The sequence below is a fragment of the Trichoderma reesei genome (assembly GCF_000167675.1).
Source record: "Trichoderma reesei QM6a unplaced genomic scaffold TRIREscaffold_17, whole genome shotgun sequence".
In the NCBI taxonomy this organism is placed as follows: Eukaryota; Fungi; Ascomycota; class Sordariomycetes; order Hypocreales; family Hypocreaceae; genus Trichoderma; species Trichoderma reesei.
Window position 1 is genome coordinate 767,444 of NW_006711164.1, and position 20,875 is coordinate 788,318.

The 20,875-nt window shown below is 54.6% G+C and overlaps 7 protein-coding genes across 7 annotated transcripts; 3 read left to right on the plus strand and 4 right to left on the minus strand.

Moving 5' to 3' along the window:
• Positions 1-240: 240 nt before the first annotated feature.
• Positions 241-2,476, plus strand: TRIREDRAFT_80292 (uncharacterized protein; the record flags this gene model as incomplete). The annotated part of the gene is made up of 2 exons (XM_006967414.1): positions 241-2,050; positions 2,169-2,476. The coding sequence occupies 2 exons, from the start codon at positions 241-243 to the stop codon at positions 2,474-2,476; spliced, it is 2,118 nt and encodes a 705-aa protein (XP_006967476.1).
• Positions 2,477-3,269: 793 nt separating this feature from the next.
• Positions 3,270-4,747, minus strand: TRIREDRAFT_65821 (uncharacterized protein; the record flags this gene model as incomplete). The annotated part of the gene is made up of 3 exons (XM_006967507.1): positions 3,270-4,379; positions 4,449-4,603; positions 4,687-4,747. 3 exons carry the CDS (start codon positions 4,745-4,747, stop codon positions 3,270-3,272), a joined length of 1,326 nt encoding a protein of 441 aa, XP_006967569.1.
• A 2,018-nt stretch (positions 4,748-6,765) lies between these two features.
• On the plus strand, positions 6,766-10,202 carry TRIREDRAFT_50531 (2-oxoglutarate dehydrogenase-like protein). Its single transcript, XM_006967415.1, has 2 exons — positions 6,766-9,386; positions 9,495-10,202. The coding sequence occupies exons 1-2, from the start codon at positions 6,821-6,823 to the stop codon at positions 10,037-10,039; spliced, it is 3,111 nt and encodes a 1,036-aa protein (XP_006967477.1). The 5' UTR covers positions 6,766-6,820; the 3' UTR covers positions 10,040-10,202.
• A 139-nt stretch (positions 10,203-10,341) lies between these two features.
• TRIREDRAFT_66075 (uncharacterized protein) lies at positions 10,342-11,697 on the minus strand (the record flags this gene model as incomplete). The annotated part of the gene is made up of 1 exon (XM_006967508.1): positions 10,342-11,697. A coding segment is annotated over one exon (1,356 nt), but the record flags the coding sequence as incomplete, so codon positions are not given.
• A 787-nt stretch (positions 11,698-12,484) lies between these two features.
• On the minus strand, positions 12,485-14,771 carry TRIREDRAFT_50536 (uncharacterized protein; the record flags this gene model as incomplete). The annotated part of the gene is made up of 4 exons (XM_006967509.1): positions 14,267-14,771; positions 13,231-14,001; positions 12,970-13,167; positions 12,485-12,900 (listed from the first exon to the last, which is right to left on the minus strand). Coding segments are annotated over exons 2-4 (1,371 nt in total), but the record flags the coding sequence as incomplete, so codon positions are not given.
• Positions 14,772-15,443: 672 nt separating this feature from the next.
• TRIREDRAFT_66091 (uncharacterized protein) lies at positions 15,444-17,426 on the plus strand (the record flags this gene model as incomplete). The annotated part of the gene is made up of 2 exons (XM_006967416.1): positions 15,444-15,582; positions 15,640-17,426. 2 exons carry the CDS (start codon positions 15,444-15,446, stop codon positions 17,424-17,426), a joined length of 1,926 nt encoding a protein of 641 aa, XP_006967478.1.
• A 395-nt stretch (positions 17,427-17,821) lies between these two features.
• On the minus strand, positions 17,822-20,770 carry TRIREDRAFT_65773 (uncharacterized protein; the record flags this gene model as incomplete). Its single annotated transcript, XM_006967510.1, has 1 exon — positions 17,822-20,770. One exon carries the CDS (start codon positions 20,768-20,770, stop codon positions 17,822-17,824), a length of 2,949 nt encoding a protein of 982 aa, XP_006967572.1.
• Positions 20,771-20,875: the final 105 nt, after the last annotated feature.

Below are 20,875 nucleotides of genomic sequence, written 5' to 3' on the forward strand. Positions count from 1 at the left end.
CAGCCAGCCAGCCCGTTTTCCCCAACCGCTAGCCGCCGCCATCTCGTGCTTGTCGCCGCAGCTACGACAGCTATAAGGACGGATCCATCACCAGCCAACAACGACCAACCTGAACCCGACGCAGGCTCCGCGCTGGACGAGATAGATCCCCCTTCCGCCCCGAGACAAGATGCCGGTGCTGCTGCTCGACCAGCCCTCCGCCGTCACCCTCGCCTGAAGCGACGATTGCCGAACCCAGCCATGGCGACGATTGCCGTCCCCAGACCCGCTCTGCCTCCCAAGAGCGCATCGCAGCGCGGAAGCACTCCCGTCGACTCGTCCTCTCCACTTGAGTCGCTCGGCCTGCCATCGCCCCCACAATTGCCAGGCTCCCATCCCATTCCCATCTCCAACAGCCGCAGCCCTGTCTGCTTGTGCGCGGCCGACGACGACTCGGCCTCGTCGTATACGCACTCTCCTCCCCCGAGCCATGTCCGCGCCCACCCCCAGGCCTCCCTGCTCTACCCGCCCGACGCCTTTGCCCGGGTCGACGGCGAGCATGCCTCGATATACGAGATAGATGCCGCGAGCGTGGCCGAAGCCTTGGACTTTGCCTCTCGCCAGCCGCTCCCTCCCCCCTCGCTGGTCTTCCCCTGGCTGCACGGGCTGCACCCCGAGAACCACACCCAGCGGACCTTTTTCGATGGCCACCAGTGCAGCCTTGGGAGCATGCCAAACTGCCTGAGGGCAATCACCATTGTCAAGGCAGATGGCCATCTCGACGCTGCCCGCCTCAAGGGCGCCATTGCCCCCGCGGAGTTCATGCGGCTCGGGGCCGCTCCCGAATTCCTCGATGCGGACCCCGTGTGTGGCCTGTCTGTCCGTAACTTCCACATTCAGCCTGCCAAAGTTGCTGCGACGTCGGACATTGTCGTCTACGGGCTGGACCCGGACGAGAACCGCAGGGTCGCATGGCAAGTTGCCGTAGCCCAGAAGCGATGGCGAAACAAGCAGCTTGCACAGGCAAAGGACATGCCCGTGTACAGCACCTTTGTCTGTACAAGCCCGTTTTCCGTCTTTGAGGAGTCCCATGGTGACCTGGTGGCCGTCGATGTGACCGGTAAACGCACCGGCCGGGTGCTGGACCTGGCAGAGCAGGAACACCAAGAGATGCGCAACATGACGGCGATCTCCGAGATATGCCACAACGTCTTCCTAGGCCCTAGCCCTGAGCCTGGCAGTGCCGAGGAGCAACGCTTTGATGTCCTCATCGAGTGCAGCGACACGGGCCGGCTGGATCCGAGCGCCATACAGTTCATCGCTGAGCATCCTGGCCAGCTGCCACGCCCAACCTCCATCTGCTTTCCGTCGTCGGGGAGTGTCCTGCCCCCGAGCTGGTCTCAGGCCGAGGCCGACGCAATCATCAAGACGTGTAAATGGATACACCGCATCTCCCACAGCACTATGCCCGAGCCCCATACCACCTCCTCCCAAGACAGTGTTGCGCTGCAACATGTCAAGTCTCATAACCCAGCGGCCGGCAACGCAGGCGGTCGAAAGGTCCTCATTCACTGCGCCGACGGATACACGGAATCAACGCTCCTTGCCATTGCCTATTACAGCTTCAACACGGGGCTGCCCGTCCCCGATGCTTGGATCAAGCTTCACACCACTGAACGCCGCAACTTCTTTGCCTACCCCTCTGATGTCTCGCTCCTCTCGGCCATAGGCCCTCGTTTGCTGTGCGAGTCCCCGATGTCCTCGGGTAAGAGCCTGGAGGACATTGCAAATCTCGCAAGGAGCGAGCCAGCCTGGTTCTCCGACCTGGATGGCTCGCTTCCCAGCCGCATCTTGGATTATCTATATCTGGGCAATCTCGTCCATGCGAACAACCCCGAACTCTTGGCGCAACTCAATATCCATCAGATACTCAGTATTGGCGAGTCCGCGTCCTGGACAAAGGAGGACCTGGACAAGTGGGGCTCGGACAATATCTGCTTTGTCCAGGGCATCCAGGACAATGGCATAGACCCCTTGACTGAAGAGTTTGGGCGTTGTCTTGAATTCATTGGTAAGCTTTGCCATCTCTGTCGTTCTCGAAAATGGTCTTGGAAACCCCCGAGAAGGGAGGAAAAAAAAAAAAAAAAAAAAAAAAAAGAACTCGGAAATGGGCTAACGAACTGATACAGGCAAGGGAGTCCAGAAAGGCACGGCGACGCTCGTCCATTGCCGCGTCGGCGTTTCACGTAGTGCCACCATCTGCATAGCGGAGGTCATGCGAGCGCTGAATCTGTCGTTCCCCCGCGCGTACTGCTTCGTCAGGGCGCGCCGCCTCAATGTCATTATCCAGCCGCATCTCCTTTTCGCCTACGAGCTCTTGCGCTGGGAGGAACGCCTCCGACAGAAACGGGGCTCTCTGGAGCCCTACAAGCGAGAGATGGAATGGGGGGAAATTGCGCGAGAAATTGCCCTCATGAACCGCCCCTATTCTAGATGAGGGGGATGCGCTGGGGGGTTTTTGTTTGAGTGCGTCTTGGTTCTGCAAAGTCGGCTTTTTCTTACATACTAGTAGTATCATGTGTGCAGGTATTGTTTTTGGATGGAATAGCACAAGCTTTTTGGTTCTTCTGGGTCTCAGGATCTCGAGCTGGCGTCTCGGGGCCTGTCTCATGGGGTTTTATTTTGAGGGTTTCACTGCGCGTTTATTACCATGTATAATCATGACGATGATGATTGTCTAGTTCTTTTTGCTTGTGTATACCTAAAACGACTCGACGTAATGACTTGACCCAACAGTGACGCCTGATTCCTTGAACTCCCTTCCTAACTGATGTGACCTTGTCCCAAAGAAAAAAGAAGAAGAAAAGAAAAGAGAAAGAGAGAGAGAGAGAGAGAGAGAGAGAGAGAGAGAGAGAGAGAGAGAGAGAGAGAGAGAGAGAGAGAGAGGAAAAGGGCAAGTCTCATAAGTCGGGATCAAAGTCGATGGTATTTGCTCCAAGTATTTACTTAGGGATTGGGTAGATCAAGCCTCAGAATGACTTGCGTTGCCTTACCTCAGACGTGCTACCGAGTGCCCCTATCCAGATCTGATGAGAGTATGGGGATGTAGCGGGACTCCTCACATCGGACATACCCAGCCCTTGTTGTTATTGACTAGACTGAAGGGTCACTTTTGCTGTCGCCCTCTAGAACTCTGTGTCCCCCCAAAAAAATCATGTCAGTAACTCCTTGCCGCTGGGATAGTGTAGATTCGAATACAGGAAAAAAAAAAGGGGGGGGGGGGGGGTTCCTTACGAAAACTGCTTCACGAGATAGCCCTCTCCGCCATGCTCCATATCGATGTTGTAAACGTAGAATCCGCCATCACTCGTCACCACCATGACCTGGGGACTGCTGCTACTCATTGCCACGACGCTGCGCAGGGGATTGGAGCCCTGCCCTCCAGGTAACCGAGCCCCGTGTCCGGCGGACTTGGGGATCTTGATATAGGCAAAGTCTCGGAGGGGTTCCCACATCTCGGTCACAGACTGTGGGAGATAGGAACCTACAACGCCGGCAACTCCTCGACCCATTATTTGGGATGACCGACGCAGCATGCTGCTGAAGGAGCCGCTGGGGCCGCGATTTGCTGGCGTGGCACTGGCATCAGGAGCAGGACCATTGCTTCCAGGCTCCGCAGAGTCACTCTTGGGAGATTCAGTCGTGCTATTACTGGGCGAGTCTGCGCCATCGTGGCTTCGCGCCCGGGACCATCGATCTTGCCTTGGAGACCCCAGGGATTCAATGGGGGCACCGGCCGGCGTGGTGTGTCCGGGCGGAGGGCTGAGCCGGAAGATGTGGACAGTGTCTGACGCCGAGGAGACACATAGTAGGGTTGAGCTAAGGTTGAAGGACATGCTGTAAATGGTTGAAGGATACGTGCCCCGCCGGAACTGATAGAGCTTTTGGCCTCGGGGCACCGAGAATATGCGGATAATGGTACCGGTTTCGCTTGCGGTTGCGAGCATCGTCCCTTCGCTGTTGAGGCTGATGCAGGATAACGGCGAGCGATGGGCTTCTATCACATTGACGGCCTTGAGTGTCAGGGTATCAAACATCAAGACTTCCCCAGACGTGGGCGCAACGTATGCCGACTGCGGCGGAGCATGGGGCGGCCGCCTGGTATCGGTCTCTTCCCTCGGCTTGGGAAGCGGATATGCAATGAAGCAATTCTCGGACGATGCTGACAGCGCGCATATGGCCGACGGGTTCGGCGAGGTAGGAATGGTGTAGAGAAGGCTCATGTTGCTGATGTCGTACAGGTAGATCTCCTCCTCGAGAACAACGGCCAGCCGCTTTCGATTGAGTCGTACGGCCAAGACGGCGGATGGAAAGGTCAGCTCGCATATGACCGACGCTCTCTGCAGTTGCAGCGATGAGCAACACACGTCAATATCGTTGGTTGTTGTTGTTGCAAGCTAGACACCTACCTTTGTGTTCTGGATGATGAGATGGCGAGGAGAGAGAATCAGGGCGACGAGAGATGTGGAGAAGAGCATTTCGATAATCGCGACATTGCCGTCATCGCTGCTGAATATCCGCGAAAACGGATCCGTGTGGTAGATGCCGAAGCCTTTGGATGTGCCTGCGAACAGCCCGTCAGCCTTCGCTATTCCTACCGGGGCCGCCAGAAGAACAGCGCCCAACAGCTGTTCCGGGGCATTTTACCAACAGCGAGGCAGCTATGGTCCTGGTTGAAGGTGATGAAGTTGAGAGTTGGCGTCGACATTGTCGTGGTGAGGCGCGAGATGCCCCCAGGCGAGGACGGGTTTGGAGGAGCGAGAGTCTCTCGGCGTGGGCTCTGTCTATCGTGTCGCTGGAGAAGATGACGTCGTTGGAGCTGCGAAGGGTCGCGTCAATGAGGAGACTGGCCCAGATAGGGCAGACGGGATGAGCGCGACCAGGAGCGAGTTGGTTGTGAGAGAGCGCAGGTGGACAGAGGCTCGTGAGTATCTGGCCGGGATATGATTCGTCTGGTGTATCGAGTTGCTGCTGGTATGCGACAAGAGGTCCAGGCGGACAGACGAGGAGGCAGCAGCAGGACATGTGCAGTGCAGCAAGCTCGCGGGAGCTTCTGATAGGGCGCCTCTTCCCTTGGCGGTGCAAAGTACCGCCTCGGTACAGGTACCGCCTGAGGGGTACTTGCGAGCGACCTCACTACAGTTCCTACCACAGGTACATCGGTACATGCCTGCTTGCCGTATTTAGAGGCCCCGCACATCTTGAGGACTCGGACCTGGCAGCTGCCCCGTGATACCTTCAGGTTTCTTTCCTGCCAAGGTACCTTAGGCCGTGATCCAGAACGGCTGGTTATTTGGCCTGACTGATTTGCCGTGACTTCTAGAAGAGATAGGCTAGCAGGGGGGTTACAGCTTATACCGATTTACTCCAGTTTTTCTGCACACCTACCCTATAAGCATCTTCTTTTTATAATTCTAAGAGCAATTCTTAATAAAATTAAGTGAAATCTTTATATAAGCTAGATAATATTATAAAGATTACTATATTAAAATTTTAATTTTTTAGGAATTTATTTAGATTTTATATAAGTAAAGTAGCCACCTAGGCCTGGCTGGCTATTTCTTAATTAGATATAAATTCTGGCTGCTTTTCAGCCAGCCAGCTGGCTAGCAGCTATACCTTTTACAGGTGCTCCAGTCGCGTTTTTGGCTCTTCCGCACACACTCCGCAACCAGCCGCTGACCCCTGTAGAAAAGATACCTAGCCAGCGGCTGGGACGCTGGAAAAGCCAATGTACCATACATTGCATTGAAAATCTAGGCGAAATAAGGTATAGTGCCTCCATGTTTGTCAGCAAAACAGCTCGGCTGGTTTCAAACCAGCCGTTCTGGATCACGGCCTTAGGTACCGCATGAGGTAGTACGAAGCCAAGGCACGATGTAACGCCTGTGTGAGCGTACAGCAAATCAGCCATTGCACATGTACTCGTACCTCTTCGTAGAGGTAATAGTGGCTGAAGAATGCCGAACCTATATGCGAGTCATCTGCTGATACCCTTCGCTATCTCCAACTGAGCACATACGATACAGCAAGGTAAGGTAAGGTAAAATAAGGTAGAGTGAGGATACAGTGAGATGTGGTCAAAGCAATGGATGCTGATGCTGATTCCAGTCATCCTACCTACCTAGGTACTGTATAACCGGCAGCAGAGGGCCGTGGGCTCCTTTCCCCCGAAGAAGCAAGTACAGTATCTATTACTCATGACAGCAGGTTTCTCGCCTTGCAGGAGACACCATCGTGCCTCCCCCGTCCACTGACAGCTCGCACAGATCCTGCCCCATTACCTAATCCGCACTGTCCTCCAACCAATCTGTGGCTTCTCATTGGAAGGAATTCCCCCCCAAGGTGGAGCAAGAACTCATCGCTGTCCTCAAGTTGGGGTCCGCGGTACTGTATACTGTCTCTACTACTTGCTTTTCTATAGGGGGCTCATTGTTCCGGCAAGGCCGATGCGCCCCCCCTAAACCCAACCAGCCCAGCCAGTCACCCGCCCTATTCTCGTTAACCTAGGCTATGCAGTGGCCACGAAGCGGTATTATTAGCCCGCTGCCGTCATAGTTTTTTTTCGCTCCAGGTGACTGGACTGCTGCGACAGCCCGAAATTCCCAATTCAAGACTCAACGCCTCCCCGTCGAGCAAAACTCTGCCTCTTCCGCCTCACGACTTACTCCGCCGCTCATTTCGCGATTGCTCCACGGATTGGGTCTGATGCATGCTCCCACGCTCCAATAGACCTCTCTTCTGCTCTTGCTTGGACTCCGACATCTCATAGCTGTTCGCCATGTGGAGGAACTCTCTGCTGAGGGGCGTCCAGGCCGCCCGCCTCGCCACGAGGCCGACGAGGCTTGCCGCCCTCCCCAGGCCCTTGACCCTGACCACGAGGCGCCTCTACGCCGCCACGACGACGACGTCCAATGCTACGGCCTCGGCCCCCGACCCCAGTGACAACTTCCTGTCCGGAAGCACTGCCAACTACATCGATGAGATGTACATGCAGTGGAAGCAGGATCCCAAGAGCGTCCACGTATCATGGCAGGTCTACTTCAAGAACATCGAGAGCGGCGACATGCCCATCTCCCAGGCCTTCCAGCCGCCCCCGAACCTGGTCCCCGGCATGACAGGGGGCGTCCCTCGTCTCGCCGGCGGCCTGACCCTTGACGACGGCTCCGACGTCACCAACCACCTCAAGGTCCAGCTGCTGGTGCGCGCATATCAAGCCCGTGGACATCACAAGGCTGACATCGACCCTCTCGGCATCCGCAACACCTCTGCCGGCTTTGGTAACATCAAGCCCAAGGAGCTGTCTCTCGAGCACTATGGCTTCACCGAAAAGGACCTCGACACCCAGTACACCCTTGGACCCGGCATCCTGCCCAGGTTCAAGCGGGAGGGCCGTGACAAGATGACCCTGCGAGAGATCATTGCCGCGTGCGAAAAGATCTACTCTGGCTCATATGGCGTTGAGTTCATCCACATCCCCGACCGCGAGAAGTGCGACTGGCTGCGCGAGCGCCTCGAGGTGCCCCAGCCCTTCAAGTACTCCATCGATGAGAAGCGCCGCGTCCTCGACCGGTTGATCTGGAGCTCCAGCTTCGAGTCGTTCCTCGCCACCAAGTATCCCAACGACAAGCGATTCGGTCTTGAGGGTTGCGAGACCCTGGTTCCCGGCATGAAGGCTCTGATTGACCGCAGCGTCGACTACGGTGTCAAGGACATTGTGATCGGCATGCCTCACCGAGGCAGGTTGAACGTGCTGAGCAACGTCGTCCGAAAGCCAAACGAGTCCATCTTCAGCGAGTTCGCAGGCTCCCTCAACGCTGGAGATGAGGGCTCCGGCGACGTCAAGTACCACTTGGGCATGAACTTCGAGCGCCCCACGCCTTCTGGCAAGCGCGTGCAGCTCTCGCTCGTCGCCAACCCCTCCCATTTGGAAGCCGAGGACCCTGTTGTGCTTGGCAAGACCCGCGCCATCCAGCACTACAACAACGACGAGAAGGACCACAAGACCGCCATGAGCGTCCTGTTGCACGGAGATGCCGCGTTCGCAGCCCAGGGCGTCGTCTACGAATGTCTTGGATTCCACTCCCTGCCGGCCTTTTCTACCGGCGGTACCGTCCACCTCGTCGTCAACAACCAGATTGGTTTCACCACTGACCCTCGATTCGCGCGATCCACGGCCTACTGCACGGATATCGCCAAGGCCATCGATGCCCCGGTGTTCCACGTCAACGCCGACGACGTCGAGGCCGTCAACTTTGTCTGCCAATTGGCCGCTGACTGGCGAGCCGAGTTCCAGCACGACGTTGTTATTGACTTGATCTGCTACCGCAAGCATGGCCACAACGAGACTGACCAGCCCTCGTTCACCCAGCCTCTCATGTACAAGCGCATCCAGGAGAAGGTGCCCCAGATTGACATTTACGTCGACAAGTTGTTGAAGGAAGGCACTTTTACCAAGGAAGACATTGAGGAGCACAAGCAGTGGGTATGGGGCATGCTTGAGGAGAGTTTCTCAAAATCCAAGGACTACCAACCCACGTCCAAGGAGTGGACGACGTCGGCCTGGAATGGCTTCAAGTCGCCCAAGGAGCTCGCCACCGAGGTCCTTCCCCACAACGACACCAGCGTCGACCGAGCTTCGCTGAACCACATTGGCGAAGTCATTGGATCGGCCCCTGAAGGCTTCCACATTCACCGAAACCTCAAGCGAATCCTCAACAACCGCACGAAATCTGTCACTGAGGGCAAGAACATTGACTTCCCTACCGCCGAGGCCCTGGCCTTTGGCTCCCTCGCCACCGAGGGCTACCATGTGAGAGTCTCCGGACAGGATGTCGAGCGTGGCACCTTCTCGCAGCGCCATGCTGTCTTCCATGACCAGGAAACCGAGGAGACATATACCCCCCTGCAGCATGTCAGCAAGGACCAAGGGAAGTTCGTCATTTCCAACTCGTCCTTGAGCGAGTTTGGTGCCCTCGGCTTCGAGTACGGCTACTCCCTGTCGTCGCCCAATGCGCTGGTCATGTGGGAGGCGCAGTTTGGTGACTTCGCCAACAACGCCCAGTGCATCATCGACCAGTTCATTGCCTCTGGCGAGGCCAAGTGGATGCAGAGAACCGGTCTGGTCATGTCCCTGCCCCACGGCTACGACGGCCAGGGTCCCGAGCACTCCTCCGGCCGCTTGGAGCGGTACTTGCAGCTTTGCAACGAGGACCCTCGCGTGTTCCCGCCCGAAGACAAGCTTCCGCGCCAGCACCAAGACTGCAACATGCAGATTGTTTACATGACCACTCCCGCCAACTTGTTCCACGTCCTCCGTCGACAGATGCACCGACAGTTCCGAAAGCGTAAGTTGCTCCCTCCCTCCCTGATGATCGGTGTTGATATGCTTGTCTCTTCTTTGTGTCTACCCTGGTAGTATCTTGTGTTGAGCTGAGCTGACATGCAATCCTTAGCCCTTGTCATCTTCTTCTCCAAGTCCCTGCTCCGTCACCCGTTGGCACGATCCAACATTGAGGAGTTCACCGGTCCCGATGCGGGATTCAAGTGGATCATCCCCGATCCCGAGCACCAGACTGGCAACATCAAGTCTCCTGAAGAGATTGACCGAGTCATCCTCTGCACTGGTCAGGTCTGGGCCAGCCTGCACAAGTACCGTGCCGACAACAAGATCGACAATGTGGCCTTTACCCGTATCGAGCAGCTGAACCCCTTCCCCTGGCAGCAGCTGAAGGAGAACCTGGACATGTACCCCAACGCGAAGACCATCGTCTGGGCACAGGAGGAGCCCCTCAACGCGGGAGCCTGGAGCTTCACGCAGCCGCGTATCGAGACGCTGCTCAACCAGACCCAGTACCACGATCGCAAGCACGTCATGTATGCCGGTCGCAACCCCAGCGCCTCCGTGGCAACCGGCTTGAAGACTATGCACATGAAGGAGGAACAGGAGCTGTTGGAGATGGCTTTTACTGTTACGCAGGACAAGCTGAAGGGCGAGTAGATGGATGGACGCGGCGGAGATTGGGGAATAGACACGGCGCCTTGACGATGGGGTTGGTACGATTGATCGGTCACACTGCATAGATTCCGTCTTGGGAGTTCATCATGGGATAGATTGCTCCGTGTCATACACTACAGCACGGTGCGCTCTGTTCCAGCAGTATAGCCCGATGGCTTCGATAGAATGATGCGATACGCTTGTTAGTTGTAATGATATGCATATTGAATACAGTCGACGTCACGTAATGCCCCTTGCATGTTTATATGACATGGCGCTATCTACACTGAACTGGTTTGCGCTGCTTACGGAGATGTAATGTCGACTTGCCACGACTGAACCACTCCGTCGTCGCCTGTGGTAACTAGCATTTCCTCCTCTCCCCTCCTTGTTGACCCTGCGTCATAGCGCTTACACCAAGTGATGTGGTTGACCTCGTACGGCCCGTGAGCGTTGGGCACCGTGGTCAGAAGCCGCCATTGTGGCCCGCCGGTTATTTGACCATCGGAAGTCTTCCGTGCAGCGTCGTCAAGGCCGTTATTCTCGGAACCACTCTGGGGATCTGCAACGCCGTCGCTATCTTCCTTGTATAACGCGATGACGCCGTCGCTGCCGGTGCTGGCTACGAGACCGGACTCGGCGCTCCATGTGGCTGAATACACGTCCTTGTCATGTACCTTGGGGAGCACGGCTGTGCATTTCCATTCTTCCTTGAACGACCGCCTCATCGTGCTCGGTATGCCGCCTAGGCCTTGCGGCATCGCTGAGCCATCGGAAACGGCACTGTCGTCGTCTTGCTGCAGTGTCCACACGCGTATCGTGCCATCGGCGGAGAAGGTCATGAGCCTGGGAAACGCATCGTTCTTCGGCCGCGGCTCCCACTCGATCCCCCACACCGTCCCCTGGTGGCCCTCCAGGACGGCCACGCAGACCCATTCGCCATCAGAGTCCTCGCGCCAGATGCGTGCCGTGTTGTCGTAGCTGGCGCTGGCGAGCACGTCGACGCTGTAGTAGCGCCGTCCGACGCTGTTGCGCCCGGGCACGTCGGGGCACCAGGCCACGGCTTTGACGTCCCCCTCGTGCTCGTTGAGGACGGCAATGGTCTCCCAGTCGTCCTCCGACTCGGCGCTGGCAATGTCTTCCCAGATCCAGATGGACTTGTCGCGCGAGCAGGTCGCGAGGTATGTGCCGGACGGAGAAAAGGCGCAGCCCTTGATTTCCGAGTCGTGGCCCTCGAGCACGAGGTTGAAGTCCCAGTCGCCGCCAGCCTTGCCCGAGTCGCCGTCGCTCGCAGTAATTCTCGTCACGTCATGGCTGAGGCCGTCGTCGTCGTCGTCGTCGCCGTCATCGCCATTGCCTCCTTCCTTGGCCCAGCGCCACACGCCGGCGGAAGAGTCAAAGCTGCCCGTGACGAGGCACAGCTCGTGCGGCGGCAAGCCGGGCTTCCAGGCGACGCTCCGGACGGACCGCGAGTGGCCGTCGGCGAGGGCGCTGTGGAAGGAGAGCGTGGAGAGGGAGAAGACGGTGACGTTCTTGCCGTGGGCGGTTGCGATGAGGGGGAGGCTGGGGTGCGGTATCGACGTCCAGGCGCGCTCGTGAAGGTCGGGCTTGAGGGGCTGCAGCGGGACGACGTTGGCAGAACAGGAGGAGGCCATGGCTGGGCCTATCAGGGCAGCAGTATCCCCTGTGCCGGCTCGCTATGGGAAAGGCAGCTTCTCGAGTGTCTGCATCCAAGTCAAATTGCGTACCCAGTAACAATAGTCCGGCCAGGAAAAGGTGGGATGAAAGTGCCCCTCACCTCTTCACCCCACTACAATCGCATGTAGTCTGCACTTGATACTGTCCGGGGTCGTCCCGAGATCGGCTCGAGCGTCTAATACTACACAAACAAGGTCAGGCGCAGCCGCTTATCGTGTTATCAATAGTACTTCCTACCTACCTAGGTAGTCTTCACATGTCTACCTAGTACATACCTTATTCAAAGCTGGACTCCCGAATCTTTCAGTTCCGTAGGTAGCCTTCATCCGACATCAAGCCTCGCGGCACAATCAGGCAATACAGGCAATACCAATCTCGCATGCGTCAAAAGTAATGTGCTTCCACAGCCGCTACATAACTATTCTAGACACTTACTAGCCTGGCTTAATCTGCTCCTTTGCAATGGGTTCATCATAATGGGGTATATGGTACACGTTAACCACCTTCAATCATGAGCAACTGCTCAGCCGGGTCCTGACGCTCGTGTGACTGACCAAGCCCCTATGTCTTAGCTCGGGGAGGAGGTAGGGGATCTGCGTGGGTACTCGCAACATTGGGCAAGTGTCTCGCTGGCGCGTCTGAATAGGTCTCCTCATAGTCGTCTTCGTATCCGTCGTTGGAGTGGGTTGAGCGGCCCCGTCCGTTAGCCAGGACGGGAGGATTGTCTGCAGGTCTTGCCGCGGCGGGCGGTTGATCTGGGACATGTTCCGACGTATGGCCGCCTTTTGCCGCTGCTTTACCAGCTTTCTTTCCCTTTCTGCTTTTCGCTTTGGCCTTCTCTAGGAGTCGCTTTCGGTCCGCTTCCTCCTGACGTTGCCGACGATCCTTGATCTCGTAGTCTCGAATTAGGGTGCGTGGGGGTTCGCCAAAGATGCGCTCGTACTCGCAGAACTCGCAAATCCAGATATCCTCGGGATTCACCAAGTTGTGGTAATAATTCTCTGTCGCAATCTGGCGTCGAGTACGCGCAGCAGCAGCGAGCTCCTTTTCTAGGCGACTGCGAGTTTTCCTGGAAGAGCTAGCAGGGACTCTACTGACTTGCTTCGACGAGTTTCCCTCACGTTGGCCCGGGCTCGCAGGGGCGCCAGCTGGTAAATGCTGCAACGCTTGGGAGGGAGCACCTTGGCCTACAGAATGGCCTGGATGATCATTAGTATGCGACAAGCCATCATGACAGGTAGAGTGTGACTTACCGGGCCACTGTATGGCTCCGGGAGTCTGCGATTCACAGGTAAACGTAAACTGGGAGGAGGTGGGTATTTCCCTGTCCGCAGCCCCGCGTTGTTGCAAAAGACTTCTGTTCTCCTGTCCCTGAAGAGGCTCTTTTCCAGCAGTAGCGATTGCGTTCGATATTATACCACCTCCGTTCTGACCTATACGTGAGTTGTGTCAGTCGAGGCCCGATTTCTGCGCAAGAAGCCATCAGAGGCACTTACCAGTAGCTTTCGAGCGGCTGGACCACGCGTTGCTTCCATCTGACAGAGCTCGCAAGGGGCTGCGTCCGTTGCTCGACCGTCCGAGCCTCCCCCTACCAGGCCCCGACAGCCCCTGACTGCCCGGTACATAAGACCCATTTCCAACCGAGTTTGGTGGGAGCAGCTGCCCTTTGTTGTTGTCCGTCTCCTTCGCCGGCGACTGGGATCTGACCGCTGTCGAGAGCGCGGTAACATCACTGCTCAAAGAAAGGCCATTACTTGCCAAGGAGTCTCCGGTGGTGGGAATTTTCCGCTTCTTTTTGTTATTCGTATTTTCAAACGACTCGTAGCCATCCACAGATGAAGCGGCGGACGGTACCAGTTGAAATTCCATCGTCTGGCGAATCGGGTCCAGAACCACCGAGGACTGTATGACCATGCCTTGAATTCTGGGCGTTGAACCTAAGACCAGCGACCCCCGCAGTTCTTCGTTTATTCCCACTGTCATAGCAGCCCCATGCCGCCGCAGCGTGGAGTGGCGCCTGGAATCGGCATGGTGATGTGGCATGGCAGATGCGGTCGATGTCGGTGGTGGTGCCCCATTATCGTCCTTTGTAGTGTATGAGGGATAGTAGAAAAGAGGAATGTGGTCGTGGATGTAGGAGGGATATTTGATCGAGTTGGCGACCTCTGGAGGTAATCTCTCTCGAAGTCGACGTTTCGGCAAGGGCCGAATAGGCCGATCGGGAAACAACAACGACACGGCATCGGGAGACATTATCAATCGTTCTTCTGCTCGAGAAATTAGCAAGCAGTCGACTGGTAGGCGGGGAGTCATGCAGTAGTGAAAAGAAAGAATATGAATGTGGGGTAAAGGCAGATATTCGAGTTGAGGGTACTCGTAGCTGCAGATAAAGATCAAAGTCGAGCAACGTGATATCATAAAGCGCAGCGCAAGGCGACTTCTCATACATGGACTGGAAACATAGATCGAAGGATAATTTGGCTGTGGGATGCATGTTTGATGAATAGGCCTGGCGGGGGGAATCGCACCTACCACATATCGTACAAAAGGGAGACGTTAGGCTTCTGCGGCAGTGTCCAGGGACTGCAGCAAGCCCACGGACGATGCAGGTTGAGCACCTGGCCTGCGTGGGAAGAGTGCGACCTGCCAGCTGCAATAATGTCGCAGATATCTCGAGCCTTTTGTGGGTTCCCGTTGAGCGCTGAGGTTTGCCTTTGATATGACAGATAACGCGGCGATGCGTTGCGAAAGACGGAAGAATCGATGGTAGGCCGATAGGCTGTCGCGCAGAGACGAGGCCGTGTGGGAGTTGTTTCAGCAAAGTAACGATGGTGGCGTGGGAGTCTCTGCCAGTCTCTGATCCGCGACTGTGCTGTGGTTACGGAACAGTGCGGTGCTTCCGAATGTTGTGTTGATGTAGCGAGTCTGCTACCACGGGCGCATAGCACGAAAGGAGCGGGAGGAGGTCGAGCAAGTGGGCGCTTCGAGAACTGAATGATTGGGTTTCCGACAGGGTAAACATGAACGAGACTCCAAAACGTTCCGGTCCGGGAAAAGAAACAGGTCGTCAGTCAATAAGGCCGCCAAGTTTGAACAAACCTGAGTCGTAATTAATAAGTCGTGGTGGATTGACTTGTGTGATTAGGAGAGTAGGGACCTAAGATAACACTAGGTCAGCACGGGTGGGAGGATTATCGTGGTTTATATAATTAGTCAGCATTTATTAATAGTTAGTATCTATAGTAAGAAAGTGCACTAACTAAAGTAATTAAATTAATTTAGTTTTAAATATATTTATAATTACTTTATAAAAAATATATATAATTTTATTTAATTAAAGTTTATTAATATTATAATAGTTATATTAACTATTTATAGATTTTTTAAAGTGCTATCTATCTATTTATATATATATATATATATTAATTATCTTTCTTCTTTCTATTAAATTTACAGCTTGCTTTTAGTTTTGCATATTGCTTTTCATATCAGCATTAGTTCGTTACGTCGTCACTGATCCCCAGCGCCACCTGCTGCATGCTGCAAAATAGCTTGTGCTTTCCCTCCTGCACGTCAGCTACTATTAGTTATTACCTAGGCTTCAGTCAACCATGCACCCCATTTAAATCTGACGCGAAATTCAGCGAGTCTTCGATCCCGCATCAGCCTCCGGCTACGATAAATCAACCAACGACGCATCTGGGTCGCAATGGACAGCCCAAGGGGCCACACTCTCTTCAAGAAGAAAGAGGGCATCTTATCGTTCACCAGCGATCGCAAAGCGATAACATGGACGCCGGCTTCGGGAGGCCCTGCGACTGTTTCGCTGCCTGTTACCAGCATCACCAGTATGTAACTCTTCTTGACACTTTCCAGCCCGTGAGTGCTACCACTGATGTCATTAGATCTTCAGCAGACCCCCGACAGCTCTCCCAAGGTCATGTTGAAGATATTCGAAAAGACTGAAAGCGCAGCCGACCCCGTCACATACCTGTTCCATTTCAATACCCCAGATGCCAAGGCAGAAGCTCAAGCTGTCAAAGACCTGCTGTCTCGTCTCTTAGCCGATCTTCGGAATGGCGAGGCAAACGTATTCAAGCTCGCAACGCCGACGGCAACACCAGCCGCAAATGGAGAGACAACGGGAGGCTCAACTTTGCTGGCATCGTCGAGCGGCGTCAACACGCAGCCCACAGCTCCCACCTGGTTTGACGACAATCAATTGAGGACGAACATCGAGCTACACCAGTCCCTCATGAGGAAAGATAGGAGCTTGCACCAGACTTATATGAGCGCTATGGAAACCAAACCAGAATCAATGACTGGGGCTGCCTTTAATGCCCAATTCTGGTCCACGAGGATAAACCTCCTCCGAGCTCATGCTATCGAAATAAGTCAGAAAAAGGGCGCATACAACGTCCTCTCGACCGTCAAACCTCGAACTGTTGACGGAGAGTTGAAATTGAATATAAGCGTCGAGCAGGTTCAGATGATCTTTTCTCAACACCCATTGATCAAGCGAATCTACAATGAGAATGTCCCACGGTTGTCTGAGGCGGAATTCTGGTCGCGATTCTTCCTCAGCAGACTAGCAAAGAAGCTCAAGGGAGAGCGCGTCACCGACAACGATCCTGCAGATGCCATCTTCGACAAATACGATGTCGACAGTAACTTGCAAGACGCTCAATCCAAAATCACGGCCTTAACAGTCCCTCACATTATTGACATAGAGGGCAATGAAGAGAATCAAGGAGGGTTCAAAGGCGGCAACGCCAAGGATGTCGAGATGCGACCCCGGTCTAACATTCCCATTGTTAGGACGCTTAACAGCCTAAGCGAAAAGATCATGGCGAACGTTCCTCCCTCAGATATCACTGCATATGATGCAGACGGGCTTTATAATGCATCCAAAGAGCTTACTCTGCGCGACTTACGGGGGGACGAGGAGGAGCGGCGTATCATGCTCAATATCAAAGAAAGGAACAACTTCTTCACGTCTAAAGACTCACCAGCGTCAAGGGACAGGGGCATGCTTGCGAGTCAACGGCCTGAAGATGTACTCGCCAAAATGCAGAATTTCAACACGACGAGGCCTGACAAGACAGGAGACATCGGGCTGCAGATTGACATAGATTTCGACATCGATAGCGACAGTGACAATGAGTCGAAGACCGGGGCGAACACCACTCGCGATGCCATCAAAGAGGCAGAGAAAGACGTCATGAATGGCATACATCAGCAACGCTCTCAGAAGTATGGACGTGCCTCGGATGATACTTCTCCAATGGGACTACCTCCCCAAATCTTTGAGAAGTGTGTTTTGACCCATGCCACAACGATCGAATTTCTTCATCAGTTCTGGGATGGCTTCCTGTCCGGAGATCCGGATCGTGCCACAGAGGTTCAATACTTGGCCGAATCGCTGGCGAGGTCCATGATGCGCATTCAGGCTGTAGCCGACGAGGCCGAGGTTGAACGAGAGAGCATCATTCAAAAACGCAAGCAGGAGATCCGTAGTCATTTTGAACGCACGGGAAAGAAGATTCGATGGAGGCCAGACATGGTTGGGGGTGGCCGCGATGCCGTCGTTAAGATGATGCAGCCGACAATGGATGCCTTACGACGAGCACAGGATTTCTATTCCAGGGCATTGGGTGAAGAGAATGTCCAAATCTCAACAGAAGGCACATAGAGATCTTCGACCTCCTCTTCTTCCCTCTCCTCCCATTTACCGAGGGACTTGCGAGCCAGTCGAAACTTTGAGGGATTGGCAATATGTCAGAGGCCGAGGTCCGCAGCGCCAGTTACTCTTCGATGCAGCTGTAAAGGCTGGCAGTCCTGCTACCAGCTACCTCACCTACTTTGACATCTCGCCATTACTTACTACTCCGACACTCATACCAAGTCCGGCTGAGTAGTTAAACTGGGCTATACGCACATCACTTTCGATAATAGGACTACATGCAGTCGAGCTCTTGACACTGCCCACGTCTCGAAATCCTCAGGCATTCTGCAGAAGTCTGGTGGTATGTTATTTCTCCGTATCATCGTTTGTCATCCCGTTGCTGCCCTCCAGGGAGCTGTCGTTTATTTGATATGGTGTTTGTCTTCAACTAAACCAAAGCCCATGCTCGACTTAGTGGCGCTTCTTTTCCTGTTACCGTACTCCTCGTCGAATTTGCGGATTAGCTTCAGAGATGGCATGTCCTCGCTGATGCTCGCAGGGATGCTCTTCAAAGCTTTCTCAAAGTGAGACTTGCGGAGGATTCGTCGCTCGGGATACTGGAAAGGGTGTGGACCATCGTGTTTCGCCGCAGCCTCGTTTTCTTCTTCAACAGCAGCCATTGCTGCTGCGACACACATGTTCTTGAGGTCTGAGCCTGAGTAATACGGCGTTCGCTGTGCGTACTCATCCAGCGACACGGACTCGTCCAAAGTCTCGCCTTTGAGCAGCAATTTGAGGATTGCCAAGCGATCTTTCTCGAGAGGAAGGTCGACGTGGATTTTTCGGGGTAACCGCCGCAAGACGGCATCGTCCAAGTCAAAGGGTCGATTGGTGGCAACCATTATGAAAGCGTTGGTCTCTTCCATCCCATCCCATTCCTTGAGGAACTGGTTGATATGTTCACGATGAGACGCCCGATTGGTAAACATACTCCGACTGGCCAATAATGAATCCGCCTCATCAATGAACACCACACACGGCGTCAATTTCTTAGCCAGGGTGAAGACAGCGCGAATGAGTTTCTCACTTTCACCGACCCATTTGTCATTGATTGACGCGCCGCTGATTTCAAGCATATTCGCGCCGCTCTCCTTAGCAACCGCCTTGGCCAACATGGTTTTACCTGTTCCCGGGGGGCCATACAGCAGACAGCCATTGATTTTGTCTTGTGCCAATACGCCGTAGGAAAATGCGTCCGGTCGCAAGAGGGAGAGTGAAGTCAGAAGCCTCAGGGCAGATATTGTCTCAGGCGGGGCATGAACGTCTGCAAACGTAATCCGAAGGTTTTCTCGGTTGACCTGACCGGAAGCAATTCGCTTCTCGTATTCGTTCAACTTTGGGGTAGCACGCGCCTCCAATGTATGGGGGTCCTCCCCAGCTGTGGAGATCCCACTGAGAGCATCTCCCTCACCGCGGTCTTCGCCGAAGAGATTATGGCCCTGCCATTGTTGGAGAGGTCCAAGGGTGATGCGCTCTTCTAAAACGGCCGGGATATTATTGATAGCAGCTTCGCCTTCTTGCGACTTGAAAGCACACGCCAAGTGGTAGATTTCTGGTGCTGGAAGAATAGAGTTCTGCAAGATGGAAAGCTCCAGATCAGATGAACGCAGATAGCTCAAGATGGAATCCAGTGACATGCCAGGCATTTGCGGCGTCTCTTGATCCAAAGCTCTCAGCATGCGAGTGATGTTGCTGACATTTTCAACAAGATAGTCTGCCTTTTGCAGATGGAAATTCGCATGAGTTGGAGCGTGTCCCTTCAGTGCGGTGTATCGTTCAACGTAGTCGGGCTGAACATGGCGGGTGACGACAAAGTCGTTGACGGCAAATTCCCTGATCGCATTCTGGTACTCTTCTGACTGTTGCTCACACGATGAGGTCCCCAGTATAGCAATAGGTAAGCCTTGTTGCCAGGCAACGTCAGTGAGGGCTCGGAGACGATTGATCAGCAGAGACCCTTCTATTGTCATGCTCAGCTCAATGATGTCATGAAGATGGATCAGGACTGGTCGCGTGTGTGATTCGGAGGATTCGGAATTGGTGGACCTAATGATCTGTTCCAGCATCTTATCGATCTTGAGGTTTTCCCACTTGCTGAAGCTTTCATACTCTCCTTGGCGTAATTTCTGGAGCTCTTCCACGACAGTCGACGGACTCGTATTACTCGCAGAGATTCCGACATCCGTATCGATCTCGTCATCATCCTGGCCCTCGAGGGGCCTCTCATCACGACCGCCCGCTGTCTTGCCATTAAGCTCGGCTGCTCTGAAACCCAACATCGCGAGAGGACCACGCGAGTAAGCCCAGTTCTGACCCAGGTATCCTCCCACGACCTCTGAAACATCGTACGCATCCAAGTAGATTAGGTCTGCGCCCATGGAGTGTGCAAAATGCTGTCCAATCGCTTCCGTAATAGACCTCCCACCGAAACCCGACAATGCAAGAATCGTTATTGGCCTTTTGCTCGTTTTATGATCGAACGTTGGTGGAGGAGACGCGAACAGCTCGCGATTGATTGACTTTCGCAGAGCAATAAATGTTTCAACGGGAAGGTCGGCGATGATATGGGCCAAGGGATAGTCGTATTGTTCAGCAAAGCTGAGCTGATCACTCAAAGGGGCCACCAGGGATGGGAACTGGTCATGATGGCCAGGGAGACCAATGTTGAGGATTCTGGGAACCTGTGACCACCAAAAGGGCCGCACTTTGTAGAAGTGTTCAGATTGCCGGATGGGATGTATTGCATTGATCATATGCGTGGCCGAGTCAAGCGCCATATCCCAAACCCGCACCGCTCGCGCTACCGTCTCTGGAGAACTCCATCTTCGATCGTCCTTGTTCAAACGAGAGTTTTCCAGGTCAAGGGCGAGGTCGCGACCTCGGGCTAAGAGACGTCTCAACGCCGCCTCGAAATAGAGTCTTAGTCGCGGGGACGGGCCTTGGTCGAGAGATAGTGGAGATAGCTTTGGATGTCTTGCGTCTTCCGCCAGCGCAATGGGTAGGCGCGGTTGCTCCTGAGAGGCGTGAAGGGTTACGTTATTACGGAGGAAGCTTGGAGGCAGTTCGACAGGCGGCAGAGCAGAGGCTTGCCTCCTCCGTTGATAGCGGGTTCTTATCGAGGCCGTCGCGTGCCCTCTCCAGCGCCCACCGGATGTTTCCGTGCCTGGTTGGTTCTCGACCTCGTCATTGTGATCTGTCGTGTCCTCGGCCGGTTTGGCGCCGTTTCCTCCGCTCCGGTTGTTGAGGTGGATAGCAGATGTATGTATGGCGCGCGGAATGCGAGACGATAGCCTCACGGTCAATGCAACCATCGGCAGGACTCCCGCAGTCTGCATCCCCATCCGAACGAGCGCGGAGTAGCAGGCGAAGGATGCCGTGCAAATCTCACCATGAAGCTGGGGATAACTGAATATAGA